We start from the raw sequence: 21,209 nt of genomic DNA, 5'->3' as shown, positions 1-21,209 counted from the left end.
TTGCTGGGATGCTGAGATGTGAGGTGAACTCAGTACCCAGTCAGGGTTCTCTGTGGGCTGTGTGTACCACCTGACTTCCTCAGGAATGAATGTATTCACACTTTCAATGCTATGTGTGCTTTTTAGTTTTTTTGTAACAAGGAGAAATTATTTTCGTTTTGTTTTGTTTTTCCTTAATTACCATTTGGTCTCTCAGGTTTGCTTCCTGCTGGTCTCAGTGTACGTAAGAATTTTACTTGACAATCTGCTTATTCACTGAGGTGTGGGAAGGGCTTGGCTCCACTGACCTTCTCTGGGCACAGATAGGTCCATGCGGATATTCTTGATTGATTGGCAGGCTTGAAAGTGATACTTGCCTAATTTTTTAGGGCCAGTAACTAAAATTTTAGACATATTGTTAATTTTGTTTGTGTCAAAGTGATTGGTCCCTGCTTCTGGCTTGAGTATATTCACAAATTCCTTAAACCACTATATTTGCTTTTTACTGCTTTTCTTTAATGCAAAGCAGGTGTTTTCCAGCATTTTTGTCATTAATGAAGGTCAGTGGCAAATGACACCATCCCCAGATATGGTTCTGTGTAGCCAGCTTTTTTTCATTTTTGTAAATAAACATTTATTTATTTGAAAAGTTACACAGAGAGGGAAAACACACACACACACACACACACACACACACACACACACACACACACACACACACACACACACACACACACACCCCACTCACTGATTCATTGCTCGAATGGCTGAGGAAAGCTGAAGAGGGAAGAGTCTGGAACTCTGGTCTCCCGTGGGGTGAGTGGGATCCAAGTCCTTGAGCCTGAACTTGCACCTGGCTGCTTTCCCAGGTGCGTTAGCAGGGAGCTTCCTCAGAAATCTGCATCTCATTCTAGAAAGGCTCTTCCAAACCATGTCAACTCAGATCTGAGATCGTGAAAAGCATTTGAATGAATAAATGAGAAGTCTGTCCCTGCTGGTGGGAGAGACTGTCCTGATGGTTGTTGCTGACGTGCTGTTAGAATTATCAGTGTAGCATGGCCTCTCTGCCACAGAAGTGACTCTGTTGTCTTTACCTGACAGGTGGGCCTCCTGGGAAGAACTGGCTCGGGGAAGAGTACTTTATTATCAGCCTTTTTGAGATTGCTGAACACTGAAGGAGAAATCCAGATTGATGGTGTGTCTTGGGATTCAATAAGTCTGCAAGAGTGGAGGAAAGCCTTCGGAGTGATCCCTCAGGTGAGTGAAGAGATTTAGTCGGGAACAAAAATCCTCAAGATTGCGTTACATTCTAATCATTATTTGACACTTGCACTTAAGAAATTCACATTATTCTGTCAAATAGATTCTTTAAGCATTGCTGATCTTTTGTGTGTGGGTCATGTAGTCTTTTCATAGAGAGAAAAGCATATCTCTAAAAGTTTTCTAAATGCTCTGTGAAGCATAGAGTTGTTGAAATGTTTGTTATTTTTTATCACATTTCTCAGAAGGCATCATGTGCCATGAGAACCCAGAGTGCTTGCTAGTATCAGCAATTTTCCCCGCTGCTTCAGTGGTCTGAGCTTCTAGTTAGTAATCACAGCAGGTTGAGAAATGCTGTAACAAAACGTGAAAGATGCTCCGAAAACAGCAAACACCAGCACACTCCAGGTAACGGACCTGAAAATAGATAGTGTCATGGCTGCATTTTTATTTTGTTCTTTGGATAGCAAGAACTGTCTCGGATTGATCTGTAATTTTGGTTTTTTGTGTGTGTGTCATTGTGTTTGGAGTCACAAAGTAACCCTAGGCTCCCTGGTTCATTGTCTTTTTGTGCAAGAGAAACAGCCACCATTTCTGTTTACGATGATCCAAGTGGAAACCAAGAGATGGCTTGATGTAGGCCTGAATTTGAAAGGCATTTGCTGTGTTTCTGTCAGTGTTTGCTCCCATCTCCATGGCTAGTCTCACTGTTTTCATGACCATTCCCATCCCTTCACACTAATAAGCCCTGAACTCATTGTCCTACCGTGGTTCTCTCTAACAGTTCTGTACTTTTAACTCCAAATTAAAATGCCAGGAGCATGTCTTGGCAGACTGACTACAAATCCAGACAGAGGGGAAAAAAAACCCAACTTTTCATTTCTTGCTAGTTTATCTTAGGGGAGACATTTATTCCTTTCAACTAATGAGGCACTAAATATTGTAACTGTCTGACTGGTGCTTTGAATTTGCTTGTCTAGACATTACAAATGTTGCCAGAAGGTCAGTCCTGGTTGGAGTTTTGTAAACAGTACTGCTTCTTTCAGAAAGAAAAAGGGGATTGTCATCTGGTTTAAGATCAAGGAAGTATCCCGAGGTGATAGCATGAGGCCAGATAGAAATGCTGAAGTAGCTGAAACACAAGTGGTTGTCAGGGAAGTGCTGTTCTTCAGTCTGGAATGAATTCTTAGCGCAGGGAAGCTTGTGCTTGCTTTTGTTTGTTTGTTTGTTTGTTCTGTTTTTGTTCGCTTGCTTGCTTGTTTGTTTTTTGTTCTTGTTCAAACAAGCCAGCCCATTACAATAAGAGAACTCTATGAAAGTCAATTTATTTCACTAGGACTCCATTAATTTACCTGCATGTGGTGGAGAGATTTTGTTTTACTGCGTAAATATGCTGGATCTGAGGGAGAACTGATTAGTTCAGAGCTATGACAATCCCTCATCTTGCCTTTCTGCCCAAGAAAACTTTCCACACTTTGCTGTATTTCATCTAACTCCCCTTTTCCTCCCTTCCTCCCTCCCTCCCTCCCTTCCTCCCTCCCTCCCTCCCTCCCTCCCTCCCTTCCTTCCTTCCTTCCTTCCTTCCTTCCTTCCTTCCTTCTTTCTTCCCAAAATTCAACAAGTAATAGTTGTACATCATTATTGGTACAGTGCACATGTCTGAATACATGCAGACAATGTAAATAGGTGAAGCATTTTAAGAATTAAGCAGACAATCCAGAAATCCATTGAGTGATTTCTTTGCAAGTACTGGCTGGTGCTGTTGTACATTTCTCTCAGATGCCTGTTTGAAAACAGAACCTGTCAATATGACAAGGGTTCTACAGATAGAGTATACTGTTTTTCTTCTCCAGGGACAATTTTTGAACATTTTGTGAATGCCCACAGAGGAGGAGGGCAAACCTCTCATCTATTTTTGGTGTTTAAGTAAAGACTTTTTTTTTCCTAATCTTTTTGATGTTCAGATTAAGTAATCTTTTCCTTTCCTGGGATTGGGCCTTATTCATATAAAGAAGAGAGAAAGAATTAAGAAAGAAAGAAAGAGAGAGAAAGAGAGAGAGAGGGAGGGAGGGAGGGAGGAAGGAAGGAAGGAAGGAAGGAAGGAAGGAGGGAAGGAAGGAAGGAAGGAAGGAAACTCACAGAGAACTGTTTTTTGGATTGCCTTCCCAATTTTCTTCCTCCTCCCATCTTGCACACCTTGCAAGGATATTGATCTAAAATTTGTGACACTGAGACATCGGAAGTTCCTGAGGAATCAACAGATGCCAATAGTTTGGACCAGTGCTGACAAACGGCTTTCTGTGCTTCCCTGCTATAGCAAGAAGTCTGTCTTGGAGAATGTACCCACCTGGTAGACAGGCTATGGTGTACATTTCAAGGTGGAATCTCCTTCGATTTATTCAGCTTTGACATGCGAGGTGTGTGGAAGTAAAGAGGAGACAATAAGGCTTTTTGTTAAAAATAATAATTTGTGTATTTTTATTGGAATGTCAGAAATATAGTGAGGAGGAGAGAAGGAGCTGAGCTGATCCAAATCCAGAGCCAGTAGCCTCTTCCAGGTCTCCCACACAAGGCCATCTTCAACTGCTTTCCCAGGCACAAGCAGGGAGCTGGATGGGAAGCAGGAGCACTGGAACACAAACCGGCGCATATATGGGATTCTGGCATGTGCAATGCGAGGACTTTAGCCGCTAGGCAACCGTGCCAGGTCTGATAATGAGGCTCAAAGTCAGAGTTCCACTGGCATAGGTGATGCAAATACCATTAGCTCACCAGCCATAAGCCTTGCTAAGCCTTGGATGTATGGAAAGCATGAAATAATTTTTAAGGATTTGTTTACAGCTTTGAAAAGCTGCAAATTATTCTGAGGAAATGATTAGGCTTGTCCTGCAATGCAGGTTTATGGTGATACCATCCCCGCCCACAAAACTCCCACCCTAGAGGTGGGGCATCTCTGCTATAGAAAGATAGGAGATAGGATCAAAACATGAGGCTGAAGATCAGAGCATTGTAATTTAGGGGTCAGCAGTTCTCAGCGTAATAATAAAGTAAAGTTATGTAAGAGGGAGAGATAGCAGTTGGCCTTGATATGTTCAAGTGAGATCCAAGTGCAACTTATGAATGTCCAATAAAAAACTTGAAATGACACCGTTGTAAGTCAGAGTTCAAAGGAAAAAATAAATGTAACCAAAATGTTAAGTTCAGTCAAGCTTTTCAGTGTGGCCCTTAATGAAGTCATGGCTTAGCCAGGGAATTGTATGAGTAATTATGACAAACTCTAGTCTTTGTTAACATTGGTTTCTCCTTCTTTTTCTCACTGCTGTGCTTTTTTTTCCCCCTTATTTCCTTGTGGTCTTCATTGCATACTGCCCACAGATTCAACTTTTAAAAGCAATATTCAGATTTTCTTACTTTGAGTTTTTTGACCCATTCCAGTCCCAGATGGGAGTTTGTAGGTTACTTCTGACACTTCCGGTATAACTTAGATTCACATTAGCAACTCTTTGCTTAATTACCTTTAAGTATGGCAAATTTTGCAGACATTTAAGTTAAGGAAGTAAGATTTAAACTAAAAATCATCTTCAACTAAGGAAAATTTAATTTAAAAACTAAGAAATATGAATTAAAACACTTTATTTTTTTCTTGTGTTTTTTTAATGCATTGAACACAACAACTTGCTCATGGGAGCTCAGCTTACCTTGCTTTATGCTGAATCATCAAACATTTGAGTACTTTTTACTAAGGACTACAGTTCTACCAGTGTTGTTGTTATTTTTAATAACAGCTAATTTATCCTTATCTGAAAGAAAGAAGAGAGAGAAGACGAAGCAGAAAGTCTTCTATTCACCAATCACTCCCAGATGGCCAACGCAGCAGGAGCTGAGCTGATCTGAAGCTGGGAGCCAGGCAGTTTTCTGGTCTCTAACATGGGTGCAGGGGCGTAAGGCCCTTGGGCCATCCTTTGCTGCTTTCCCAGGCAAGTAGCAGAGAGCTGGAGCAGCCAGAAAACAAGCTAGTACCTATATGGGATGCTGCAGCTAGCTGCCAGAGGATTAGTTTGTTATGCCACCGCATTGGTCCCAAAGTCTCAGGTTTTAATCTGTGTAATCTTGGACCATCTGTGCTTCAGCGTCTTTGCCTGCAAAATAGGTGTGGTGGTAGTAACTACTTGATCATGCTTTTGTTAGGGTTGAGTGAGTTATCTATATAAAATACTTACACTACTCTGTGACACATAGAAAGCACAATATATGTCACTGTGGTGACTTTTAGTATTATATGAGTTCCTTGAAGACAAGGGATAATCTCTCCTTCACATTTGTATTGCGTTCACACAGAGTGACATGGAGGTAGTCCATAAAATCCTCTCAAGTTGGTCGGTTAAAAATAGCTGGACTGAGGCAAACACAGTGGAGTAGTCAGTTAAGCTGGCCCTTGCAACACTGGCATCCCATATGGTAATGTTTTTAGAAATACTTTATTCATTTTCTCTAGCTGATGGACATTATTGCAACACAGCTGTTGATTATTATTATTATTTGAAAAATAGATTCATCTCCACTCCCAAATAAAAGACTCCCTGTGAAATAGTTAAATCTACCTTGGTAGTATTCTTCTCTGCTATTGCCTATACCTACAATGCCATGATATGCTTAACTAGTAGAATGTTAAACTTGTAATTGATACTAAAGGACTACACTATGGGAGGGGGAGTGGAGGGGGGGAAGTTGGGAGGGAAGAATTTCTGTATCTGCAAAACTGGACCATGGAAAATAATAATAAAAATAGAAATTTTAAAAAGAGAAATACAGAGAGATACAGAGAAAGGGACACAGAGCAAAGCTCCTATTCACTGGCTCACTCCCGAAACGCCTGCAGACACTGTGGCCAGGGTGCAGCTAGGGCTGAATTTAGCTAGAAGCTGGGAACTCAGTCCAAATCTCTGATTTAGGTAGTAGGCATCCAGTGACTTGAATCAGTGTCCACTGGCAGCCATGGTCTGTATTGGTGGGAAGCTGAGTCCAGAATCAAGCCAGGCACTACAGTATGAGCTCTAGACATCTTTGCTGCCCAATGCCTGCTCCTAACACTTATTTTTAAACATCACTTCATGCAACTTTACATTCTGGATTTGCTCATAGGCTATGGGATTTGATGCCATAGATTCAGTTTGTAAGATGTTGCAGACATCGCCAAAAAAGGAAGCTTAACCATTGTGATAATTGCAAGCATTTGGACCAATTCCAGATCCAAACATGGTGAATGTAGTGCTGAGCCCTAAAAACAAGACAAAACAAACAAACAAACAAAAAAAACCTAAGTGCTTAAGAATAAAAAGCCTTCTCTTTTACTTACTTGATACTACAATCAATCACAATAGAAGGCATTTTTTTTTTCATTTCATTTGGCATTCAGTGCTAAGTACATTGCTGGTTGCCCCAAAATACCAGTGCCTATGAGCATTCTGTAGGATCAGCTCGTTCCACTGACCTGAGACTTGAAGAAAGATTGGTTACTTCCTGAACAATGTGCTCCTTTTTACTTATATCTTGCTGTCAAGAATTGCTCTTTATATCATATGTGACATTAAATAAATATTAAATATTTGCACACCCTAAGTTTTCTATTAGTGAACAGTTTCTTTAGAAGACATTGAATCATTGTGATGGATTGTTTTGGATCTGTTTTTTTTTTGTTGTTGCACAATGGGTCTGACTGTGCCATGTTGGCCAAATCATGTGACTTCCTAGCCCCCCAAATTCATTCCCCAAATTCCTGTAGTGGTTGGCACTGGTCCTGGGCTGGCCCAGGGCAAAAGCTGGTAACCACGAAGTCACTCAGATGGCTGTCGATTGTGTGACCACGTGAATCATCATCTGCCGCTTCCTGTGACTTCCATTGGTGAGAAGTTGAAGTCCGGAGGTAGAGCCAGACCCTGAGCTTCCCATCCTGCACCCCAGCGACTTGGCCAGAGGCCCGGGCTCATCTCAGCCACTTTTCAGTGTACAGCCCAGCAGCGTTGCCTGCTGTTAAAATAAGTAAACAGGAAGCCATGGGTGGGAAACTGTTACCTTGAGTTCCTTCATCATAAACCGAAACCTAACTTAGTGTATAAGCAACCTGAAGTCTAATTAAGTAGTTTTTTTTTTTTTTAAATAAAATCTGGGTTTCAGCCAATTACAGACAGTAGAGCTTCAGCAGATTACAGATGGACCACTGATCAGAATATACTCAAATAAGGAACATAACTTATCATTCCACGCCAGAATAAAGCATGTCTATGATAGCCGGCTAGATTATTTCTCTACTTTGTTTCCATGTTTGGTCTACAAAAACTTGTTGTTCATATATTCAGAGAACCTGAAGCTCTCTGAATCTTCTCTGGGTCTAAGTGCTGGGTCTAAGAAAACATATTTGTCCTTTTGGGATTTGTCCTAGTGGGACTGACTTATTTCACTGAGCATAATGGTCTCTAGTTGGGACCATTTGGTTGCAAATGGTATAATTTCATTCTTTTTAATGGCTGAGTAGTATTCCATAAAATAGATATACCACAGTTTCTTTAATTACTCCTCTTTGGATGAGTATCTGGGTAATTTCCATGTCTTTGCTATCATAGATTGTGCTGCTTTGCATATGGGATTGCAGATCCCTTTCTCATATACAGTTTTCATTTCTTTTGGATATATTCCCAGAAGTGGGATAGCTGAATCATCTGGCAGATTTATTTGGAGTTCTCTAAGCATGCTCCATACTGATTTTTACAGTGGTTGTACTAGCCTACACTACCACAAATAGAAGAGGAAGGTACCTTTCTCGCCACATCCTTACCAGCAGGTGTTGTTAGTAGATTTATGAATGGAGGCCAGTCTCACTGGAGTTAGGTGGAATCTCAGTGTGGTTTTCATTTGTATATCCCTGATAACTATGTCTTAGTACAATTATTCAGTTTTTTTCCTTTTTTTTTTTTTCTTTTTCCTACCCTCTTTACCATCTAGGAACAAATAACAACCATTGGATTTTTAATTTCTCTGAGATCACCATTTATTTGACTCCACATGTACATGAAACCATGAAGTATTTGTATTTCTGTACTTGACTTGTTTCGCTTTGGATAAGAATTTTTCCTGTTCAAATTAGTTATTAATTCATTCATTAGTAGAGCAGCAGTAGAAAGTTGGGAGAAAGAGAGACAGACAGAGCTTCCGTCTGTGGATTTACTTTTTAACTGTGTGTTATGGCTGGGGCTAGGTCTGGTTAAAGCCCAGAACCAGGAAGTCAGTTCAGGTCCATCACCTGATGCCTCCTAGAGTACACATTACCAGGAGTTGGAATGGAGAGCTGCGCCAGCACCAGGACTCCAACCCTGGAGTGGGAATGTCTAAACCTGCAGCCTAACCACGAGGCCAAATGCCTATAACCATCCATTTTGATAACTGATATTCCGCTGTATGAATGACCAGATTTTCTCTATCCTTTCCTCAGTGGGCAAGCACTCTGACCTTTTGCTTTTATTGGCGCTGTGAATGGGACTACAGCCAGCATGAAGTGCAGATGTCTCTCTGATATACCGATGTTGTTTGCTTCGGGCTTATACCGTGGAGTGGGATTGCTGGATCACACAGTGGTTTCTTATTAGATGTGTCTTTTTTTTTCAGGAACTATCATACTAGTTTTCCACAGTAATTTACCAATTTATGTTCTTCACATCCTGGCCAACACATTCTTTTTTTTTTTTTTGGCATTTTGAAGTGATCTTTTATTGTAGTGTTGATTTGCATTTTCCTAGTGATTAATGATGATGGTCATTTTTGAGCTAACTGTTGGCTATCTGTATGTCTGCCATTGAGTAATATCTGTTTCAATCTACTGCTATTCACATGCCAATATTTTTCTGTACCAAGAAATAATTAATCTAATTATGGTGACATGCACGTATAAGGAGATCATACTCAGGAGAAGGAAAGATCTAATTCCCAGTTAGTGCCAGTGCACATCGGACTCAAGCAGCACTGTCTCACGGCGTTTACATCCTGTCCTTCACACACACACACAAAAAATCTAGAAACCTTTTGAATAAGTAACCACTGCAGAAAAGGATGTATGTGTTAGCCAAAATTGACTGGCAACCTTTGAACTTCAGGGGCTAAATAAACCCAATTGCTCAAATAATGAATGCGCTCAAGCTCTTAGAGCTACTTCTTTTTGAATTCTCTTTAGCTTATCAAAATTCCTCTTGTCTGATTCAGATGTTACTCCCCTTTACTTAGAAGTTTTGAGAAGGATGCACAGCTCTGTCTGTGATGTCTTACGATACTCTCAGTCGTGTACTAATTGTTGTGTCCACTTGTCTAAAGCAAAGCAAGTACCTTCTAACCTGATTTTTGATGTAGTCTGTGAAATAGCTGCAAAAACTTCTGGTTGCCATGTCTAGAGAGTTGCTGAGGTATGAGATATGATACCTGGGCCCCGGGGTGCTGAGGTCTCTCATATGCCCTCCACCCTTGAATTTGGCTTTGGTGAGGACACTGCTCTTTTACCTGAGGCACACACAGTAATCTGTGGCCAGCCAGCCACATATAAAACTTTACAGATCAGATGGACACTGAGCGTTCATTCTCTCTCATCAATGGCAAGCTATAAAAGCTAGGGCTTACAATAAGATTGTTCTTTATTCATCTTCATACTTATTAATACTCACATGCATGAAAAAGATAAAAAGATTATTCTGAACATTTACATCAGAAATGATCTTTCAGTTTACCCATATGTGTAAGGAGAGAACTAAAAATTGTTGATATTTCCCAAAGAGGCAGTAATTTTCTAAGGCATTTTTTTGATTTTACAGGCAGGCACAAGTAGATAGTGATATGACAGGTGGAGTGCCCCAGAATAACAGATGCACACTTCTCTTTACAGGGATTAGATAGTCGTTTTGTCGCCTCACTCAGATGAGTCTCAATTGCCACCCTTTGGTAATATGCATGAAGTTAGCAAATATGTGATTCCCCCTTTTATACTGATTTCTGAGCAGAGGTGTGTATTGATGAACCAGTGTGTTTGAGTAAGTGTCTGTGAGTTGAAGCAGTTCCAAAATTGCTTTGCAGGTGGATGATTTGGTTAGTCGTTAGGATGGCTGCTTGTCGTAGCTCTGCCCCTGGCTCCTGATTCCAGCTGGCTGTCAATGCAGGCCCTGGGAGGCAGCAGCCATGGCTGAAGTCATTGGGCTCCTGTCACACATGTGGGAAGACCTGGATTGAGTTTGCTACTCTGCTTTTGCCTTGGTGCAGCCTCCAGATGCTGACACAGCCATTTGGGGAAATGAGATATATGGGAGCTCTCTCTTTTTTTCCCCATCTTTCTGCCTCTCAAATAACTAAGTGTATAAATTGTTAAAAATATCCTAGGAAGTTAGATTTGTCTGATGGATACAAAGAAAATGCATTAGCAAAATATAAAGTGGACAAGTCAATTTTAGCTCATATGGTTATTAAAGCTTTAAAATTGTGTACATATTTGCTTATAACAAGGAGCATTACTCTAAATGCAAAAATTTAGCAGCAAATGTATTCTCAGTCTCTTTTTTCTAAAGATGCTTGGATTATAAAAGTTCTTTTTAAGGGGTTTATATGTCATTTTTTCCTTCTTAAAAATATGTAAAGGAAACATGATAAAATGGTAACTTTAAGGAAACTGTATTATAAGTACATGAGTGTTAAATTTTTTCAAAGTTTCCTGTATGACTTATTCTTTACAATAGGATGAGGAAAATGAAACGATTTTTAACATATTTATGTTTTCTTTTTTCTTAATTGCTACAGAAAGTATTTATATTTTCTGGAACATTCAGAAGAAACCTGGATCCTTATGAACAGTGGAGTGATCAAGAAATATGGAAAGTTGCAGAGGAGGTAAGAAAGCTAACTTAGATTACTTTAGAACAAATAGCTCATTCACAAGGGCTGTTATCATAGTTGAGAAATTTTACACACTTGTGTACATATATTTGCATATGCATACATTTTTTAAAATGGAATACAAAATATTGTGTACTCAGAGTACCCAGTACTTTGGATTAGATCTATTCTTCTCCCTAAAGACAAGACTCTATCTTTTGGACTCTGTCTTAATCCGTTAGGACTGGTGAAGCAAAGTACCATAGATGGGAAGGCTTATCAATAAATAAAATTCATTTCTCACAGTTCCAGAGATTGGAAAGTCTGAGGTCATAAAGCTAGCAGATATAAATCCTGGTTCATACACAGTGCCTTCCTGCCATGTCTTTATACCAGAGGAGGAGTGAGCTTTCATTCCTGAGGGCTCTCTTGCCTAATCTAATTACCTTCCCAAGTGCCCATCTTCTAATACCATCACCCAAGGGTTAGGATCCAACATATAGGGGAAGAGGGCAGGCAGAAACGTTATTTTATGTTCTAATAACATTCTGCCCCCAAATTTTGTGGCCTTTGCATGTGAAAAAATATTTCCCTTCTATCCTAAGCAACGCAGAAGTTTTAACTGGTTCCAATGTCAACTTAAACATCTAAGGTCCGAGCTATATCTATCTCAGATGGGTCAAGACTGTGAAGTATGATTCATTCTTACTCAAATTGATTTCTATTTATGAATTTGTGAAATCAAAAATGTTATGTTTCCTAAATAAAATGTTGCATCAGACCTATGATAAAACTTCTCATTCTGAAAAGAGTAAGTAGGAAAGAAAGTAGACAGGTCCCAAGCAAGTCTACATCCTGATTGGGGCAGGACAGGAGGGGGAAGTCCCACATTTCAGACAGACCAAGTCAGAGGCCTTGACCCCTGGATTTTTATGATTCACCCCTCTAGAGATCCCAAGCCTGATTGATAGTAATCTCCTTGCCAAATTTGGCCATACCCCTCATGTTCTCTCCTACATAGAATTTCTCGTTTAAGATATAGATATGCTGAGAACTTTCCAAGTTCCTCTTCTCTTTGTATTAATCATTTTCTCGCTTTTATTATCTTATTTTTTTACTGTGAGTAGCCCAGAGTTACTAGGGTGCTCTTTCAACATTTTGCTTAGATTTTTTCTTAGCCAAGTATTCAGTTCCTTGATTAGAATTTATACCTTCTATACGACACTGAGGAATTAATCGAGTTCAGCCAAACTCTTTGTCACTTGAAACAACAGTGGTTTTTCCTCCGTTGGCCAATGACATGTTCCTCATTTATATTTGAGAACATATGAGAATGCCCTTTAATGTCTACCATACTACCACCATTCCATGAACAATTTCTCAGACTTTCTGTAAGAAAATTGTAACTATCTTTGTAGTGTTCTTTTCTTTCAGAGTCCTTAACAGAATTCACTTTAAGGGCCTATTCACAGCAATTTAAGCTATTATTCAGTTTCAAAACCACTTCATACAATTCTAGATATCTGTTATAGTGACACCCACTGCCAGGACCAATTTATGTCCTAGCTCCTTTGTGATGCTATGACAGAACCCCACATGCTAAGAAGTGTATAAACCATAGACACTTATTTCAGTCTTCTGGAGGCTGGGAGTCCAAGATCAAGATGATAGATTTGGTATCTGCTGAAGTCCTCACAGATGGATATATTTTCAGTGCATACTTTCATCGCTAACCTGACCACATCCCAAAGGCCTGATCTCCTAATAGGATCGCTTCAGAGGTTAGGGTTTCAACATACGAAATTGGGGACAGACACAAACACTAAATCAATTGCTGTGCCCATGGAAGGTATCACTTTGGTATTCTCCTCTAACTGATTTCCACTGAGAGATATGTGAACTGGGAGAGTTCACAGTCTGCTTTAATGGACGTAACTATGCTCATTGAGAGGCAAAATGCCACATCTCCTTGGTGAGGCATACAACATCTTTAAAGTTATTAAGCTATCATGTAGGAAATATATGGAATAATCTAAAATAACACTTTATATTTATCCAAAATGTATTTTACTGAAACTGAAAATTTTGTACAGAAGAATCATGAGTGGTGAAAGTGCAGCTAGAATGAAATTTGTCATTTCCTTAACAGAAAACTTTTGCTATAAACATGATTTTTTGAAACATGGGCATTGTACTAAAGAGAAGTAGAAATCAAATTGTCCAATTTTGTTAAACTTCAACAAGGTTAACATGTAGATGTTGGCAGAATAGGATCATGAGAACTAACAATGTTGAAATTCAAAGGTCTTGTTTGAGAATAACTTTCTCCCACTGTTTCCTGCACTTTTGGTCCCCGTAGCTCACTTCATGTTAATCCAACATGTTCTTCCCATCCTTAGCTCCCTTCAGAGTGAATCTTGCCAGGAACTTTGAAATGCTTGTGAGTGTTAAACACTTACCTGTTGAGTGCCCAACCTTAACATGCCCCTTATAAAATGCACTTAGATTTAACCGTCTTCATTATCAACATTTCCTTATTACTCAACAAACACAAAGATTTTTAAAGAAAACATTAACTAAATTGCAAGTGACACATTTTAAGATCTTTGATGTGACTTCAGAGAATGAATTACAGGAACACAGTGTGATGGGAGACTAACTTGGGAAGGAAGACATTAAGACTGTAAAATTTGTATGTATTGCCAAGTCACAATAAAATTCACAGCAAAGTAGGATCATAAAAATTATCTAAAATTTTAAAGCATGTGATTATGATTTTAAATACCACTATGATAGAAACATGTTTCCTGTTTAGCTTTTACTTCAATAGTTCATATTTACATATTATGTATATATTTTCTACTGTTCCCCTTTTTATTAGTTGGTACACATAAACAATAATAACTGTTATGTTCTAAGACTATTGTGTGTTTTGAGGAATAATGTGGTTTTATTGAGGGTACCTACCAATAATATAACAAACCAGTAAGCCAAAGGAGTAGAAAAAGCATGTGAATATGTAGATTTTAAAGTTGCAGGGGCAGATTTTTAGTCCTAAATGATTGACAGTATCAGTCATTCTGAAAGGACATTTCTGAGTATGTCAAACTTTCAACTAGACAGAAGCAAAGATCCGAAGTTGTAAACCAGAACTGTCAAAAGCAAACAGGCATGTTTGTCAGCCGGCCTGGATCTCCCATGACCACGACAAGCATTTGTCTCTAGAAGGAAAAGAATCACGATATCCAGACAGCTAATGTCAGCCCAGTAGCACTTGCTGGTCCTCCTGCAAAACTTCCCATTCTCCAAAATGGAAACAATAAGTACACATTGTGACCAGGCCAAGCCAAGAAATATTTTATTTCTAACTTAGTCTTGATCCCAGATTGCAGTGTGGACCCTTTTTCTTGCTGATCAATCTGTAAAATCATAAAGGTTTGCACCTAGTTCCAAACTTGAAGGCTTGGAAGACTGGCTCCTTCTTTCCCTTTGTGCTCTAAGTCTGTGCGTTTGTTTTGATAATTGGAGAATTTAAAGAAACTTGAAGCAAGGCTAACAGAAGAAAAGAGTTTCAGAGACCTTGAATGTAGATGAGCCAATCCCTTCATTCAGTGCAGGCCAGGTCCAAGTATCTTCTTCCAGAATCTCTATGCTTGGGAAACTTATCAAACCTTCACTCCTAGCTTTTATTCATCATTAAGGCCCGTCTCACACATTCCTTCTTCTCATAAATGTGCCCATGGCTCCCAGGCTCTAACTTATATCTCTTACCTACTCCTGTCCCCCCACTCTTTTTTTTGCCTTTTTTCAAATGGCATGGACATTGCCCTCCTAACTTTCCCATGTCCCCACTGAGTTGTAAGTACCTCTAAGTTAGGGGTCATGTAATAGTTTCTGTGACTTCTGTAGTGTTTAGAGTCACATGGTGCATGTGGCCTGTGTTCAACATATATTGACTAATTAATGAGCAAAGCATCCTTCCATCACGTAATATAAAATCATGACAGCCTTCAAATGCACATAGCGTAGGTGTCACCCTCTGTTGTGGTAAGGAGAATGAGGAGCCTGCAGGAGTCTGAGGATCTTGGCGGAAAATACAGTGGCTCCAGACCATCTGCCGACAGCTGCCTTGCAGCCTGGCTCACTCCAGGGAGCTACTGCAGCATTGTCAATCGTCTTAAGTCCCAGCACTATTAATTTTAGGACGAAGGCCTATTTGGTAGCTGCTTGCTCTTTAGACTAGTTATAACTAGTTTCTATCCTTACTGGTGGTTAAGCAAGTTATTTTAGAGAACAAGTTAAATAGCAGAGATGGTATCCTTTTAAGTTGAAAGTTTGCCCTGGAAAATCTGAAGAATAGCAAAGAGCCTCAGAAGGAGTTGACAGCATCTATTTTTATAGCTGCCTACTGATGGACTGTTTGATTAAACAACAATTCACTTTTTCATTTTCTTTTTTTCTTAATGTGTCCTTGTTACAAGAGCAAACTCTTATTCCATGATAGCATTCCAGAGTGCAACAATAGCTAAAGTCAACAACTTGTGTAAAATGACTAGTCTTTTTGTAGACTGCTAGACTTTATTGAGATTTGTGTTGTAAAGCAAAATTTCTCCTTTCTTAATGAACATTTTGAAGTATGCATACAGCTGGCAAATCCTTACATTCCAAAGTTCTTTGCAGTTGATTTTTATCTATTCATGTTTAATAACTAGGAATTAAAATTGTTAGTTTTGGTAGATCTGAGTTAAAATTTGTGTTGATTTTTCATCTGGTTGGAAAATAATTTGTGTTTAAAATATAAGTAAGATTATACTGATACACGTATTTAAAGAATAAGGAGCTCCTAAAATCTAGTGGCCAAATGCAAGTGAGTTCAGCTGAATGATAAATGACTGATACAGGAACCAAAACTTAAGGATGGATGAATGAGTCCTGGTTTCGGTTCTGCATTGTAGAGCATGATTTAAAATATGTCTTTAAAAATCAATTGTTGGGCCCGGCAGCATGGCCTAGTGGCTAAAGTCCTCGCCTTGAATGCCCCAGAATCCCATATGGGCACCGGTTCTAATCCCGGCAGCCCCACTTCCCATCCAGCTCCCTGCCTGTGGCCTGGGAAAGCAGTTGAGGACAGCCCAAAGCTTTGGGACCCTGCACCCATGTGGGAGACCTGGAAGAAGGTTCTGAATCCTGGCTTTGGATCGGCATAGCATCAGCCGTTGCGCTCACTTGGGGAGTGAATCATCAGACGAAAGATCTTCCTCTGTGTCTCTCCTCCTCTCTGTATATCTGACTTTCCAATACATAAATAAATCTTTTAAAAAATCAATTGTTAGTTAAAAGTTTTCTAATACTGAGAGCATCATAAATGAAAGCGTTTTCTGAAGCTGACAGTGTACACAGGATTAGCACAGAGGGTACAGAAACGAAGAGCAGGACTTACTGCCAAGAAACTCACAGACTGACAGGAAGAAATTGTACAGATATTATCATGCCCAAGTACCTGGATGCCCTCAGAAATTATCAAAGATATTCAGAAGGCACAAACCTGAGAATCTCAAGGTGCTTGGAGGACAGTAGGATGCTTAGTGCTGGGAATGTGAGACAATGAGTCTTGATTCTGTATGCTTTTGATGGCATAAGAGACAGATAGCTGAGATTTTATTCTACCCAGTAGATTTTTAAAACCTTTATTTATTTGAAAGGCAGAATTTTATAGACAGAGGGAGAGGCTGGGTAAGAACTCTACTATCTACTAGTTCACTCCCCAAATGACCACAACAGCCAAGGCCGGGCCAGGCCAAAGCCAGGAGCTTAGAACCACACTCAAGATTCCCACATGGGTGTGGAGGCCCCAGACTTGGACCGTATTCTGCTCTCCCCTGAGGACATTAGCAGAAAGCTGGATGAGAAGCAGAGTTGCTGAGATTTGAACTGGTACCCACATGGGATATCAGCATCACAGTGTCTTAAACCATGGCACCAGAATGCTGATCCCCGCTGTAGATTTTGCAGCTGAGAAATGATATGGTTAGACATGCATTTCAGGCAGACTGCTACAGTGCTTTTATTGCAACTGGACGATTCTACACAGGTAATGACGGCCCAGAGTAGGGTCACTAGAATGGGATTGGTAAGAGGAGAATTTAAAAGTAATTGAAATGATTCCATAACTGAAGATCAAGATTTGAAAATCATTAGATCATTGGTGGTCACTGATAGCCTTGACATAAAAGAATTCAGTGAAAGTGCAGAGAAGAGTCTGCCACAAGGTGGGTTAAATCCCACCTTGCATGTGCTGGGATCCCATATGGACACCTGGTCGTGTATGGCTGCTCCATTTTCCATCCAGTTCCCTGCTTGTGGCCCAGAAAAGCAGTAAAGGGTAGCCCAAAGCCTTGGGGATCTGCACCCATGTGGAAGACCTGGAAGAGGCTACTGGCTCCTGACTTTGGATCAGCTCAGCTCTGGCCGTTGTGGCCACCTGGGGAATGAACTAGCAGATGGAAGATCTTTCTCTCTGTATCTTCAGTATCTCCTTTTCTCCTCTAATAAAAATATAAATACATTTTTTGAAGAAAGAGTGATTTCGAATTCCCAGCCTATGGATTAGAAGTTCTCAGGGCATCGTGTATTTGCTTGCATTTATAGTTTTGTTTTGTTTTGCACTGTATCCTCTCAAAGGGGATTACAACCATCCACACCTGGTTAGCAGGTCAAACAGGTTTTTGTATTGAGTTCTTTATGAGGCTCATTCCAAATTGTCTAGTAAGGGGATTGTTTTCTGTGTCCAGAGGGGAAAGTTTGTAGCAGAATAACAGACTGAAATAATAAAAACCGAGAACTTGAAGAAAGAATGGGACACATCTTCTGGCTCCCTTCCCAATGTCCTTTCTTTACATTCTTTTGTACCAAAATAGTTTTGTGTTTGCATTTTGGGGAATATACTAGAGTAATCCCCTTTAGTGGGTATGCTTACATTCTCTTCTATCTCAGAAACCCTTTGCAAACTTTAATGAATTCTCATAAAACACACTTCCTTTAATGAGAAACCAGTGCAGAAACATGGATTTGCAAAATACCTGTTTAAACCTGCTTCTCTGCTGTCTGTCATCTTCTATCTGACAGAGATGAATGGTAGCAAGAGGATGGAAGAGATCGTGTTTTACAGAGCAGACCTTCCATCTTGTATGCGTCTTTCTATCCTACCTGTGTAAGATGTCATGAGAGAGTGAATAGTTATTTTGTGTACATGTTACCTTTCCCAGTATGGAAGTGTGTTGGAATTATTTATGTAGCCCGTTATAATCACTGAATGTTGTAGGAACTAGATAACACGTTCTTTGTTGTCTGTAAGGCTCTTGGTACATAGTACATTTTCACTAGATGTTTCCTGAGTTAGAAAGCACAGAGCTGAATAAGTCATGGACTGATCCTTTAAATATGCTGTTGCTTAATCAGAATCAAATAGCAGGAGTTGGGGTAGGGGGTGGATATGAAATCTAAGCTTCCAGAACTCTCATGTTTATTTTTAGCATGTGTCAACTTCTTAAGTGATTTTAGCCCTGTAATATTTAACTCGCCCTCTCTAAGCACCTGCATTCCCTCTTTTTCCCTGCAGGTTGGACTCAGGTCTGTGATAGAACAGTTTCCTGGGAAGCTTGATTTCGTTCTCTTGGATGGGGGCTATGTGCTCAGCCATGGCCACAAGCAGTTGATGTGCTTGGCCAGATCTGTTCTTAGCAAGGCCAAGATCTTACTTCTTGATGAACCCAGTGCTCATCTGGATCCTATGTGAGTTTCAAAGATTCTGAATAATAACTTAATGGCATAGTTGAGGCAGGATTATTGAGACCTACTGCATATGAACACAGATTCTCATTCGGCTATCATATCTACAAGTCGGAATCATCCATAATATGAACAGCTAGCTACCCAGTGGAAAAGTCACTATTTGAACATAAATGCTCGTTTCCTTTCCTAAAAGCCCTGTGTACTCTTTTAAGTGTGGTTTGGAATTTCATACAGTTTCCTCCCCCTTGGTCAACACACGAGTAAAAGAGTAACGCTGGCATGCTCTGATTCTTAAGATTTTCTTCCCTGCATTATTCATACTGTCAGCATTCTGATACCTCAAAATAAAGAACTGCTAGTGATTCTGTTTAAAAATGTACTTACTTATGAAATTCTCTTCAAAGTACTTGGCCTGTTGATGGATTTCAACAATCTACTCCATAGTTGGAAAACTGATTATGGCTAAATCTATAACAATATTTTGTTTAAAATAGGTAAATAGAAATTATGGTTCTAAATTTAAAGAACTGTTGACAGACAGTTGGCATGTTGTTAAAGAGAAAGGCAGGTTATTCATGTTCTGTGAAGTTACAGGTGGTGTGTCTCTCTTCCCTAGAACATACCAAATAATTCGGAGAACTCTAAAACAAGCGTTTGCTGACTGCACAGTGATCCTCTGTGAGCACAGGATAGAGGCTATGCTGGAATGCCAGCGATTTCTGGTAAGCCTCCTTATATTTACTTAGGATCTTATTTCACTATAATTATTGACAGGAATTTCATATGTGATAGTTTCTGTACATTGCTGTACATTGCTGCTATGTGCAAATTTCTTCATCAAAACAAGCTGTACAACAATTCAGCTGGACTCAAAACAGCTTTTTGCTTTGGTGTGAGCTGTGAAGTGAGCTTGAGGTTCAGTAAGCTAGTGACATATTACTAAGTCAGGGTATAAATTTGATTTGCATTCGTCTTGACACCTTTATTTGGAGATTGTCATAGAAGAAAGACCCTTCTATCTTGTAAACATTCCTTCTTATTCTTTTAGCGACAAGCTCTCCCTTGAATGCAGTCCAGGATAGGTCTAATTATCTTTACAATCTGTTATGGCTCTAATCTTAGTATTGAGTTGTAGTCATCATTTGTCTTGCAGGTTAGTGCTTTTCTCAACCATCTTCTCATGTTTTCACACAAGAGACAGACTCCTTCATGTGACATTCCAAGTAGCTTCAGGTTTAGTCACAAGGAAGTTGAGAAGATGAAGGATTGTGGTGACCATTATGTGGTGACCATCAGATCAAGAGCTGAGAGAGACGAGTTAGGGGGTAGACTCACAGCTTCTGTGCCTTCCAGGGGCAAGTTCAGAAAGTTCGTGAAGTTCTCCATCCTTTAGTCATAGTGTGGGAAGGAAGCATACTAAAATCAGCTATGTCCTGATCAATGTGGAATTCCAAAGCTTCAGGCCCATGGTTGAAAGATTCACCTCTTCGTGGTGCTGTAGGCTCAGAGTTTAAGAGAACTAACAGGAATCATTTCTCTGCAAGTACCCTCCGTGCTTCTAAAGTTACCTGGAGAAATACACTGGCAGTTTCTATACTAATTAAAATTTTTTCCAGCTACTAAGTAGACAATTACTGCCAATTTCACAGATGGTATATTTTCCATAACAATTAAGTGAGATAAACCTGAGAGCTCTAAAAGCACAGTTTTGGATGCTATATTTTCTTTTGGCTGTTCTGTTCCTTGGTACCTGTGCCAGTTGCTGTCCCCACTGTGGTCTGACCTGCCTTCTGTGGGAGAGCTGACTAACGGCCCCTTCCCTAGGTCATAGAGGAGAACACCGTGCGGCAGTACGATTCCATCCAGAAGCTGCTGAGTGAGAAGAGCCTCTTCCGCCAGGCCATCAGCTCCTCGGACAGGGCAAAGCTCTTCCCCCACAGGAACTCAAGCAAGCACAAGTCCCGCCCGCACATCACGGCTCTGAAGGAGGAGGCTGAAGAGGACGTCCAAGAAACAAGGCTCTAGAGAGCAGTACACATCTGTACCTGGGACAGTCCCTCACAGAGCCGGGAGCGAAACAGTTGCTTCTGCTTCAGGAAACAAGAATGAAGATTTAAAACAAAACTCTTTGGAGAAAAGAACTAAGGAAATTGTTCTGATCTGAATAGATGGCTTCCTGGCCATGGGCAAATGAGGCAAAAGGTACTTCAAATCTTGGAAGATGAACCCCTTGGGTTTTGCAGTCCAATATCTCTGAAAGCCTTTGTCCATCCGTAGTAGTT

The 21,209-nt window shown here is 40.0% G+C and overlaps 1 protein-coding gene across 1 annotated transcript in view; it reads left to right on the top strand.

Annotated features, from left to right (window-relative positions):
* CFTR (CF transmembrane conductance regulator) overlaps nt 1–20,992 on the top strand; it is a 144,135-nt gene extending 123,143 nt beyond the window's left edge. Inside the window, exons 23-27 of the mRNA XM_041002151.1 lie at nt 1,081–1,236; nt 11,062–11,151; nt 18,755–18,927; nt 19,544–19,649; nt 20,752–20,992. Of these exons, the coding sequence (XP_040858085.1) occupies nt 1,081–1,236; nt 11,062–11,151; nt 18,755–18,927; nt 19,544–19,649; nt 20,752–20,952 (726 nt within the window). The 3' untranslated portion in view covers nt 20,953–20,992. The remainder of the gene's footprint in view (nt 1–1,080; nt 1,237–11,061; nt 11,152–18,754; nt 18,928–19,543; nt 19,650–20,751) is intronic.
* Nucleotides 20,993–21,209: the final 217 nt, after the last annotated feature.

This window comes from Ochotona curzoniae, unplaced genomic scaffold (assembly GCF_017591425.1).
Source record: "Ochotona curzoniae isolate NIBS_2020 unplaced genomic scaffold, NIBS_Ocur_1.0 scaffold_2476, whole genome shotgun sequence".
NCBI lineage: Eukaryota > Metazoa > Chordata > Mammalia > Lagomorpha > Ochotonidae > Ochotona > Ochotona curzoniae.
Note: the sequence above shows the minus strand (reverse complement) of the source record. Positions and strands in the feature narration are given on the sequence as shown.